The sequence below is a fragment of the Scardinius erythrophthalmus genome (assembly GCF_964197995.2).
Source record: "Scardinius erythrophthalmus genome assembly, chromosome: 5".
NCBI classification, from domain to species: domain Eukaryota; kingdom Metazoa; phylum Chordata; class Actinopteri; order Cypriniformes; family Leuciscidae; genus Scardinius; species Scardinius erythrophthalmus.
This window is the reverse complement of record NC_138225.1, coordinates 38,856,851-38,869,858: the sequence shown is the minus strand read 5'-3', so window position 1 is coordinate 38,869,858 and position 13,008 is coordinate 38,856,851. Positions and strand designations below refer to the sequence as shown.

At 36.2% G+C, this 13,008-nt stretch overlaps 1 protein-coding gene across 2 annotated transcripts in view; it reads left to right on the top strand.

Annotated features, from left to right (window-relative positions):
• Positions 1-13,008, top strand: part of abr (ABR activator of RhoGEF and GTPase) — a 409,594-nt gene that overhangs the window by 302,901 nt on the left and 93,685 nt on the right. For both annotated transcript variants that reach the window (XM_081366269.1, XM_081366270.1), the window contains 2 exons: positions 7,245-7,342; positions 7,431-7,562. In XM_081366269.1, coding sequence (XP_081222395.1) covers positions 7,245-7,342; positions 7,431-7,562 — 230 coding nt within the window. The remainder of the gene's footprint in view (positions 1-7,244; positions 7,343-7,430; positions 7,563-13,008) is intronic.

Below are 13,008 nucleotides of genomic sequence, written 5' to 3'. Positions count from 1 at the left end.
AGCAAAAATAGCCATTTTTCAGAAGAGCCATTTTCTCATGACCTGTAGGTAATTCTGTTCCCAAATTTGGCATGGACCCTCATATCAGGGTTCCGATGAAGCCCATTTTCTTTTCGATTAATCAAAGTTTGACCGAGATGCAGCCTCTGAACCAATTTTGTGTCGACCTCGTTAAGTTCACGACATCATAACTTTTGAACCAAGATGAATAAAAAAAATCTGTTTTGTCATGGCTTTGTGGCTCAGTCCAAAGGTCATCTAACACAATTTCCATAAGAATTGGAGACAATTTGAAGGAGGAGTAGCAAAAAACATGTACTTAAAAAAAAAAAAAGGCCGCTACTGTAATGGGCAGATTCTTAATGTAAGATGTTGAATGGGATCAGCATGAAGAGCAGAATCGGGTGAACTGATTTTTAATAATAATCATAAGAAAAATAACGGATACAATATCCTGAATATAACAGCATAACTGTATCACTACATATCCCTCTATAAAGGTTTCTAATCTGTAGAAAAGAAATTCATCTGCAAGTATACAGTGTGTGTGAATGGGCCAGCTGCCATATGGCTCTCATCACCAGCTCATTTCATCTGGGAACATCAGCCAGATGATGCGATTCCTTCCCCAGATTACGACACTTCCCTTTTACCATTGTATGGGGCAACCATGAACATTTGGGTCAAATTTAAAACCCTTAACACTTACACTCTTTGTATAATACAGAACCATCAGTAGTTATTGTCTTTCTACATATGCACCATTGTGCCAAACCTCTTAGTTTTATTACTCTGAGATTATTTATTCATCACTTTTTTTGTCTAATGGAACCTTTCAATGACAACCTCTTGAAGAAGCTTCTCATTGAGCTTTTATGCTATACACAAACCTCATATGGCGAGTCAAAAGCATGGCTGAAGGAATGATGGTGCACTATATCAGTCTTTAAGAGCCCACTTTTATACCTTTTAATCACTGCACGGAAGCGCCACTCTCATTGAGGTTCGATGTGGTCACTCAGTGGTCACCATCTGCAAACCTGAGCACCTTCCCTTACCAATCGTTTCCATTTTTTTTTATCCTGATTCATGTTTCTTGGATATTTATATGTTTTTATAAGTACATTTCCTGTTCTCTGAAAACTAGGTTTCTGTGCCTAGTGCTACTAAAAACTAAAGCCTCATCTGACCATGAGGAGAGATATAGCTGCCCTTATTTCATGTTTTTAGTATTGAGAGCGAGGGCAGTAGGGCTGCAGGAAATGGGCCATTCGTGAAGGATATTTCTGGTAAAGGTCTTTTCATTTAGGAATTCATCATTTAAGAATGGATTTTTTACTTACTTTTCATTTACACATAATATAAAATCAGAGCTGAGAAAAATATAACAGCAATAAGTAAGTAAGGAAGGAAGGAAATAAGGAAGGAAGGTCGTTCCTACTTGAGTTCAAAAGCTCATAAAAAATATTTTGGCCCTAATATAACAAAATGTTAAACAAATATTGTGCATTAGGTGTGTAATTCATGCTTCACATTTATTTTGTTTTATATTTGTGCTGCCCCAGAGAATGATGGGAAATGAAGTAGGCCCATTATAAACTGGTAAGCTTTAGCGTTTAACCGATTAACTTCTAAATGCATGAACAAAACAACACTGACACATTTTCAGAATAGCTTTTTATGTTCTGTGGAAGAAAGTAATTCTCAAAATTTTGGAATGACAAAGGTGAGAAACTAAAGGGTTTACTAAGTATGTTTTAAATCATGTTTTAATAATCTTTTGTTGTGCTTTAAAGTAGTACAATAATTTTGATGTGTTGACTAACATACTAAAGCACATGTACTGTAAAGTACTTGTTTACAATTTTAACTGTAGTGTGTTATTCAATATTAAATTCACAGTGAAAATGTTTTAAATGTTCTAAACTTCATAACAAATATGCAATTATGATTATATTTAAAACATGACAAAAGTATGTTTTAGTTTATCATAAATGCATATTAGTACATTCAGCAGTACACTTAAATCAAATTTTAAAGAAAATAGAAGTAATTATGAAATTACATAAACGTGTACTCAATAGCTACCTAAGTGGGTCTAAAAGCCCTCTAAAGTTCAGCTAATTGTGTTTAATATAAATGTTAACTATAATACAAGGGTCTTCAACTGGGGTTCTGCAGTGGTACTGCAGGGTGTCTGCCAATTATTGTTTGATCACAAATAATATTTTGTTAAAAAAAATTAAAACATGAGTAAAAAAAAATATCACAAAGTCAAATTTAAATATAAGCACTCTGAAACAAAAGCAAGAACACCCTCAGTTAATACTGTAATAATATAATATCATTGGCGAAACAGATTTGGCAAACACTCACAATTTTTGAATTTGTGCTCTTTCCAGCTTTCGAGGCTAAGTAGAATTAACCATTGAATAAAAGTGTTGTTTTTCATGCTGCTAAGAGGACCGATGGCCAATTACACGCTACAAAGTTTTGGAAATGACATCGACACATAAATGTAGGATTCACTCTCGAAATTGCAATTAACAGTGATACTTGCATGGGACAAAAATATGGTATGTCAAAATAGATACGCGTAATGTAGGCTAAATGCAGACTAATAGATTGCTAGAAAAATATTCTTATTAATATTTTTTTTTTTTAATTCTATTCTAATTATTTGTAAAAGTAATGACTTAATTGTCTCACTGTACATTGCTATTGCTATATCAGCACATTACTAGAAAACCCTCATTCGTTTCACATACTCATTGCTTCCATTCTTAATTGTCCATCTCACAGCAAAGTTAAAATGTTAAGGTTTAGTAAACTTTAAGCTAAAGTTCAAGTAAATGTTAAATTGCCCATCTGACTAGTTGACTAGACAAATTAATTTGTGAATTTTTAATAAACTAGCAACTAAAGTTCAGGTAAATGTTTAATTGTCCATCTGATTAATTAAAAATGTATGACTCTGCAAACAACTAATGAATTGTGATTTTGCAACATGTTATTTTATTTATTATGGTGCATAAATAAATCTTAATTTTAATAATGAAAAGTAATATACAGAAATGCATGTGCAACAACAATAATGTGCATAGTTCTGATCTACTGTCTTAACATACTGTAATATAACTTATTCTTACTCACAATATAGTTAGTTTCTATTAATATCGAAGGCTATATGCCTAATATGTTACTCTGTTTGACACATTTTGTATCGGGGGTCCCTGCTCCATCATGTCTCTATTGCCTAAGCCCTGATAAAGACCCCTGCTGTAATACATTTTCATTTAATATCAATTAACATGCAATTAAGTGTCCGGAAACATTACATTCAGTTCACACTTAAATATATTATTTTAAAGTATATTATATTCATAATAAGTACTCTTTTTAAAAGTATTCTAAAGTGTACTTATTTTGCACTAGGGGCAAATTGTTTTTGATTGATTTTATTAACTGCTTTGACCCCAAATCAAAAAGCCAGTCTCAAAGAAACCCCTGAAATTCCCACTGATGACATTGTGGTGTGATCTCATGAAAACAATCATTCTGGCCATGTGCGGAATGCACTGCCAATAAAGCTGGTGTGTTTGCATGCTCATACAGTTTCATTATAAAGAAATGGGGGGTGGGAATAAATTAGCTCCTCCTTCAGAATAGGGTCTAGCCCAGCACAATAGGAGCTATCAGTGACATAAGTGTACGTTGATTGTCCGAACCCATGCCAAAACACAGGTACCCGCCATTTTTTAAAGGCCATGTAAACCCACAGTTTCACAGAGAAAAATGTTTAGGTGAAGTTGTGAAAACGGTGTGAACATGGACTTTACATGTTACAGTGCGAGCTGGAGGTGAATCAAAAAGCCAGTCTCAGAGAAACCCCTGAAATTCCTACAGATGACATTGTGGTGTCATCTCATGAAACAATCATTCTGGCCATGTGCGGAATGCACTGCACCTTTATTCTGTGCCAATAAATCTGGTGTGTTTGTATGCTCATACAGTTTCATTATAAAGAAACACACCCACCCCACATTTTTTAACATACACATTACACACCAGACTATCAATAACCAAAATCGGCACAAATAACTTGTAGTGTGTACCCAGCATAACAGAGGCACAGCTACAATCACAGTGTCCTCCATCCTCCAGTTGACTTTGTTGAATGCCGCGCTTATATGACGTTGCTGTTGGCCGGTTTACGTCACTTCAGAATTTCTTCTGGCGGTGCGAATGCAAGCAGTAAAAAAATGGCTCTAGGGGAAAATTTTGTTCTTGGGGGACCGCCCTGATGGCTAGTTCCTATAACTGATTTCCTATAACTACCCAGTGCGAAAGCACCTCATGTGAGGCATGTTGCTGTAAAACCAGGGACACACCAAGCTGACGGTCGGCCGTCGGGCAACAGGGCGTTTTTTAACGTCGTTGGCTTCAGTCGGATGCTGTCTTTTTTGGGGGGGGGCCTATTCAACATGTAGAATCGGCTTCGGGCCATCGGTGAGAGAGAAAACTCTGATTGGCTGTTCAGTTTAGCAAACAAATCTGTGCACTAGATTTAGAGCAAAAGTGATGAAAGCAATCAAAGAAGTCAAGACGGTAGTTTTACGTCATCTTACCTGAGCATTCCACTGCGCGAATATTTTCATAATAAATGAGTGGACTGGAATAAAGATCGTGATCAGCATGATTTATATTCCAAATGGTAAGCACCACACCGACGCTTTTCTTTGCGATGCAAAGCAGCGCTTTATGGTTTGTATACCTGCAGCTCCTTTTTTGAATGACGAATATACCGTAAAACTTCAAATAATAGCCCGGGCTTTTATTTTCCCAAATCGCCGAACTGCACCGGCTTGTATTTGAGACAGGCGTCTATAAGAGACAGGCCTTTAATTCAGTGTTGATGTTGTTCATTGAGTGTAGCACATCCATAGAATTTAGGCTGACAGACAGAAAGCATGACAGTAAGAGTTTACCACATTATATTACGTTTTATTTATAATTCGAATGTGTTTAACAAATCAGTTAATGTAAGAATTACATTATATTGCGTTGTGTCACGTCTAGGACAACTCGAGGTAACGATATCACACACCGGTCGCGCACTTGCTCAGTTTATGGCCAGCAATATTTTTATGTTTAAGGACATTATGGAGTTAATATAATGTCTGTACTGTACTATGTTATGATTGTACTGTACAATTAAATACAATCGTTGCTAAGTCTGCAGTCTGAACACTTTACCTCAGAGCGTCCGTTAACTGAATGAATAGATAATATTATAATACCTCGAGTTGTCATTGACGCAGCGTGGCGCTTCTCGTCTTGTGTGCGAGATTATTGGCAGCATAAAAAAAACATTCATTACTATCATCTTCACCGCGATACACCTCAACTACAAGTTCATTGGCGAATTCCTCCTCGTCGCTCCCGTTCACTTCTCCCTCTCCGCCTTGCTTGCACTAACAGCTCCCGCCCAGATGCGCACGGCTCTCTTGCGTGCGCAATCTGCACCATAGAACTGGTTTAAAAAGATGATCTGACAGGTTTTAGAAGATTAAATACAAACCGAAACAAAAAAAACGACCAGGCCTCTATTTGAGACCGGCGTTTATTTACCCAAACCTGTCGTCACACCGGGCGTTTAAAAGAGACAGGCGTCTATTTGGGACTCGGCTATTATTTGAAGTTTTACGGTAGACAAAAATATATGCTTAAATAAACAGTTATCGCCTTTAGACGCAGGTGCAGAACAAGCTTGCTAGTTGATAGTTGCCTGTAAGTAAGTCCTTTTGGTGTGTTCTATCACAGATTTTTTCCTCGACGCAAGGCGACAACACATTTGGCTTTAATTAGCACTAGTTCTTTGCCATCGGTTTGGTGTGTACCTACCTTTAGACACATAGCTAAGACAAATGCTGTGTTCACTGGTGTTTGTCCCACCAACTGTGCCTGTTCCTTTGTCCTTGTGTGCCTGTTCCGCCAAAAGACTCTGAGAGGGGTTAATACACTATTGTGTGCCAGTATTGACACATATGGATGCTTTTCATAATATGTGATAGACCAGTAGGGTTGAAAAAATCTTTCAAGGTTTTAAGTGCTGACACGGTCACCATGTCTACGTGGTGAACCATGAAAATTTAAAGCTACACTCACTTCTAACCTATGCCTTGATTAATAAACACAAAGTAATTAATCATACGGAGTGTGCAATTTTTTAAAATTGTGAAATGCTAAAGTGCTAAATTAATGTAAACATATTTATGAAAGAAATAAAACCTGAGAGGTTGTACATTACAATGATTGTACCATGGGAATGGGGTGTTTTTCATATTTTAATGCCTAAAACCCCCTAAACTGTCTCAAAATCTGTAGTGCATGGACTTATTGTGTTAATAGCAATATATTATTAATAATAGCAATTTACTGTAATAGAAGGTACACTACCGTTCAAAAGGTAAGAGTCAATACGATTTTTTTAAACAAAATTGAAAGAAGTCTCTTGTACTCACCATGGCTGTATTTTATTTGATCAAAAATACTAATATTAGTATAAAAAATACTAGTAATGCTGTGAAATATTATTACAATTTAAAAATATATATATTTTATTGGATTATAAAATGTAATTTATTCATGTGATGGCAATGCTGATTTTCAACAGCCATTTCTGAGTCACATCTTTCTAATATGTTGATTTGCTGCTCAAGAAACATTGTTATCTTATTATTATCCATGTTGAACACAGTTGTGCTGCTTAATTTTTTATTTTATTTTTTGGAAACTGTGATGCATATTTTCTAGTAAGTTTAAAAGAACAGCATTTGAGTGAAATAGAAATTTTAAATGTCTTTACTGTCTCTTTTAATCAGTTTAATGCATCCTTGCTGTATAAAAGTATTAATTTCTTTAAAAAAATGTATTTGAGTAATAGTAATTTTAGTATAAAATATGAATAAAAATAAACATATATGACACTATACATTATATAATATGAAATAAAATAAAATTAATATAAAATAATTTATAATATATAAAAAAATAATTCTCCTGCCAAGTAATATAGATTGTTACTCTTACTGTACGGCTGTTTATGGGTATCAAACCTCGGACATCAAATTCAACTCTTTTGTTTTTGCAGGTGTGTATGTAACAACAGCTTTCGAATGACCATTTTTTATGAATGTTTTTTTTTTTCTCATGAGGTCATTATTATTGTGTTCTCTCTGTAGATATGTACTGTACGCTGGAGGTAGACTCTTTCGGTTACTTCGTCAGTAAGGCCAAAACGCGCGTGTTCAGGGACACAACAGAACCAACGTGGAACGAGGTGAGCTTTGTCATGATGATAAATAAGATTCACCTTACCAATTATTACCATCATGTATCTGTCAATTCATTTATTTGTTATCCTGCAGGAGTTTGAAATAGAGCTGGAGGGCTCTCAGTGTCTGCGGATTCTGTGCTATGAGAAGTGTTATGACAAATCAAAGATCAATAAGGACGATAATGAGATTGTGGACAAGATCATGGGCAAGGGCCAAGTACAGGTAGGACAAAGAGACAAACACATTGTTAAACACAACATGTGTGCAACAGTAAATTAAGACGTCTGAGTAAGACTCCACCAGACTGGTTTAGACCACAAAAGGACAGATTTTAATTGTGGTGGTTTCCTGATGTGAGTCATTTCTATTGTTGTCTGGTTAGCGTGTGCTCTGCAGATGGTGTGTTGTGGTGCTTTATTTTTGACATTGGCAGCTTTACTGCTTGAGAACTCATGGCTTACATTTATTTTTCCTCACATACATGGGAAATGCCCCAATTACACTTAAGTGAGTATGTATGTGTTGAGATCAGTGTGTTCACATGTGTTTTGCGGTATGCAGCTTACGTTAGAAATCGTCATAGAATTCCTTTCAAGACGAATTTTTTTTAGCAGACCCATGACAAAAAACTTTGTAAACATGCCCTTTTTATTTTACTGGAATAAAGCCTTCATTGATCTTCATTGTTGTGGTAATACTTTGACGACCATGTGAGTCACTGATGCTACTTTTTTACTGTCATTATCAAGCCATTTGTCCTGTTTTGCTAAGCTTTATGCTTAAACCTCAGTCAAATTCTTCTTCTTAAAGTATTGCATTCTTCTTTTAAATCTGGGGCAGCTTATGGGGGGACTAAAAATGAGGTGGATTTAATTGCACAGGAGGTTTGTTTCTAATTTATGTTTGTGTTATTCTCTTGGGATCATAGCCAGAGCTGAATTAACAGCAAAAGAGATGATTTTGTTTTCACAGAGAATGAAGTGTGTATGTCACTCCCATTAGTATGTACAGATATACACATTACCACCACAAACTAAACACGCACACACAGCATTACTTCTACAGACAGAAATACTGATAGTAATGCTATTTTGGGAATAAAGACATTGAAGAGATGCTTGCAAACAAACTCCACAGAATGAGGGAGAAATAATGATTAAAATAATAAAATTACTTTTATTCCCCATATAAAGTATCTAAGGAACAGATGTTTAAAACCCTCTGGTGTCTGAGGTGTTTTCTGGGCCCTGGAGGTCTTCTGACATGCTCTGACATTTGTGCTTATTTCTGTTACTTGTGACATTTTCATGGCTAAAGTCTGATTACACTGTATTCAGCACAAACTCTGCTAGAATAATATGTCAGCAGCATGTATGTAAAAGTTTGTAGTTTTGAGATAATGACATTTATGTGTGGTTTGTGAAAAAAAAAAAATGTCACTGAAATAAGGCCATGAAACCCATACTGATTATTTCTTCACAAGACTTTTGAAAATTGTATCACGTAGCCTAGAATATTTGCTCCAAAACTATGTGAAAATCATCCTGACAACTCATTCAGATAAAACAATGTATCGATTTTAAATTTGTAAGACATGTTTTGTGTAAGAAAGCTTTATGCGAAGAGGCGTGAACACATCATGAATATTAATGTCTTTCACACCTGAGAAAGACAAAGACCCTCCCCTAATGGCCCTATTAGGTGCTATCAGGCCCCATCATTCTGAGCAACCTTGCACAAAGAATGAGGAGATTTAAAAAAGAATAGCTTTTTGATTGTTTGGATTTATTTACAACACAACATAATCCAAAGATACACAGCAAAGGACAAAAAAGCACATTATTTAACGCACTGATCTAAAGACAGAGACTTGAACAGTCACACACATTTGTGCCATTCCTGAAACATAGTACATACCTGTCATTTCCAAAGTGTTTGATTTTTCATTTACCATGTTCATGTACTCATGTGAATGTTGAAGTCAGCAGGACTCCTCAGTGGGGCATCTGGTCCCTGTATAAAAAATAAAAATAAACACCTGTGAACATGCTGATATCAAGAGAAACTATAGGGCTGCACGATTTTGGGAATACATTTTAGATTTTTCTGGTTAAAATTGCGATTTAAAATGTACAAAATACACACACACACACACACACACATATATATATATATTAGGGGTGCAACAATACAGATAGCCCACGGTACGGTCCGTACCTCGGTTTTTGGGCCACGGTCTCGGTTCGGTTTCGGTACATGTTTTGTGCAGAAAGAGACTGCTATTTCATCCCAAAAATATGTTTTATTTTTCTTATGAGCATAAACAGAATGTCACAGTAGGAAGCACATCAATGTATGGAATAAATTAACACTCTAGTCTGTACTGAACAACACTAAGTAATACAACCTCTTCAACACTTATATGAAATACAAAATGTAAACAAACACACTTCAAAATATTCAAGTGGATCCCAATTCCAAACCTTGATAACTGGTATATGAAGTGATCAATGTGAAAGAAAAAGTGCACTTTTACCTTTAACAAACATAAATTAGCTTGTGCTTTGAATAAAAAAAAGCAGAGCAAAATAATATAATAAAAAAATACTGCATTCAGGATACAAAGTGCAATGTTATTTACTCATCCACTATTGAGAGATTCTTGTGCAAAAAGATGAGTCTATCAACACTGTCTGGTGCAAGGCGAGACCGGTTGGCACTAACAATGTCCCCAGCAGAAAATTCTCAACTTTTCAGAATGCCGCAAGCGCACCGTAGGTCACGTGACAAGAACCAACCAGAGCGCAGCTGATGGTTGCTTTAGCAACGACAGACGCCTCCGGAGCGCAACCGCCCTAGCGCTTTGGAAAAAGGAGAACGCGGCGCGCCTAGCGTTTTCTACGCGTTTTTAGGCGCGATATGTGAACGGCCACTAAAGCAAAAACTAAAAGGATCAGCGCAAACTCAATGGCAAAACCGAAGTCCCGCGGGACACGAGGGTAGATTGTCCCGTGCAGGGCTGACCGAACGGTCCGGGATTTTACCGTGTACCGTTGCATCCCTAATATATATATATATTAGGGGTGTAACAATACATTAATTTTTTTATAAAGAGCTGTTTTTGTTTTATATGCTCCTAAGAAGAGTCAAGTATAGCTCCATCATTGCTCAAAGTAAAAAATGACCATACTTTATGATGTTAGTTTTAGTTAAAAAAAAAAATAAATCATGGAAATTTCTCTGGCATTTCTTTCTTTTTGCTGTATCGGAAACATACCGAACCGTGACACCAGTGTATCGTATCGAACCGAACCGTGAATTTTGTGAACCGTTACACCCCTTGTGTATATATATATATATATATATATATATATATATATATAATGAACACCAGGTTTGTTGTGCCTTGTAGGCATATACATGCAGTGCTGCATAAAATAATATTAACAATAGCCTATAGCAGGCGGCATATACGTTAAAAAGGAACATATCAGTAACACTACACTAAAATATATTGATTATCATATGTCACTTCACATGTTTCCGTTCGTTATGACGTCATGAAATGAGATTGGAGTGAAAACATGAAGCCTAATGCACAGCGCGACTGACTCAAACTCAAACATTTACTGAAGCGATCGAGCCACTCCAAACTATGAAACATTATTGTTACCATCTACGTTTGAGCTGATATCCACAAAGAAAGTATTTAACAGTAAACATGGGTCTAAACATTATAATGATCACCATATTAGAGTACACTCTCATACTAGCCTACTTTTATCATGCTGTGTTTTATTATCGAAAAAACATCATCGTGTCATACATGTATATACATTTAGCATTGAAAGGTTGCCTCTAGTTCACATTTCAACATATTTTCTTTCTAAAAATAGATAGCCTACATATACATGTATGACATAGGCTTCATGTTTTTACTCCAATCTCATTTCATAATGTACATTTTAGTCTGGCACCAGTTTAACTAGTAGCTACAATGTAAAGTTTATACAACAATAGCATGCTTACTATAAGGAGAGGAAATGTCTTACCTTAAAAATCTTATCTTCAAATCGCATTCTTCTAACACTGAGATAAATCCAAGGTAAACAGCACAGCACAAACACAGTCATGACGAAAAGCAGAGAAGTGCGTTACTGTAGTCTCTGATTCTTTGTTTTGAAGTAATGAGGGCGTTTACAGGCCCGCATGGACTATTTGCATGTCAATTGCTCGTGCGCGCGTAGGTGTGGTCACATTAGAGTTAATTAGCTCGGACTGGAGAAACTGTACATGTCGTTGCTTTCATACGGATTACTTAAACAGAGAATATTTATTTTTGATATGATTTACATCATTTAAAAATGGAGACTTCAAGCTTCGTAAAGACATGTTTCATGTCACAGTGACAAGCATGTTTCAGAATGAACTTCACATTGAGAGAGACGGGAGAATCATGTTTATTTTCTTTACTTTATGAAAAACACAACATTTTGTTTTTATTATTAGTGTACACAAATAAAAGACGACATTTAACAGTTTTGAATGATGTATAACACTTGCCTGTATGACAAAAATCGAGTTATTTGAGTCTCTTTTGCACTGATAAGAAAAAAAGCTACGATAGCCAACCCCTGGGGGTTAAAAGCATTGAATATTATTATGGTACTAGCAAAAACAAAATGGGGTGCTCATTGCACAGTTCTTTTGCGGCTATATAGACTGTTGGTCCGTTCCTGGCTGGATTATGGTAGCATAGTTTATATCATATTTGCAAATGCTAGATACTGTTCACCATCAAGGATTGAGACTTGCCTTAAGAGTCTTCAGGACCTCTCAAATGTTTATGAATGACCTCTCAAATCAGTATGAATGAAATTTGGATGTACATCAGCCAGGTTGTCACTGTCAGTTGTGTAGCTTTCTTGCCATTCATTTTATTCTTTTAAATACATCTCCTCTCCTGTGGCCTCATAGGTCCATTGGACGCACACTTCATAATCTCGCTGGAAGTAGTAAGTCATCCAGGTATTTTTTGCCTGCTGTTTTATAAAAACTTTGAATTCAGACATACTACTCTGTAGTGTTAATTTTGTTAACGAAAATTATGATGAAAAATGGTCATCGACAACATTTCTTTCCTGACTAAGACGAGACGACAACTTCAACATCATTAAACGATATATCAACTTGCAATTGAAAAAAGATGAGATTAAAATGTAGTTCAAAATATCTTTACCAGATTCTTCTTTTGTTTTTGTCAGAGAAAAAGCAAAACGGTGACAAAATATTACAGATAGGGGCTGCGTCCGAAATCGCATACTCTGAGTAGGTACTCATTATGACCGCCGCTAGCGTAGCTAGTGAAAGCGGTCATATAGGGATTGTTTTTCCTATCATCTAACTGAATTTTTCGTCAACGATACCAGGGACACCGAAACACCGGGGAACATGAAATTTGGTGGGCATGTAGCCCCACTAGACTTCTACGGAAAAATTTCGTTTGGGCCCCGGGGGCCACTCCCCCCCCCACGCTGGGCCCCCCCAAACCCAAAAAATGCAGTTTTTCCTAAATAACTACCTGAACCGTGGCACCGAGGATGAAGAAATTTTTATGGTATGTTGGTCTACTAGACATTTACGGAAAATTTCGTTTGGTCCCCGGGGG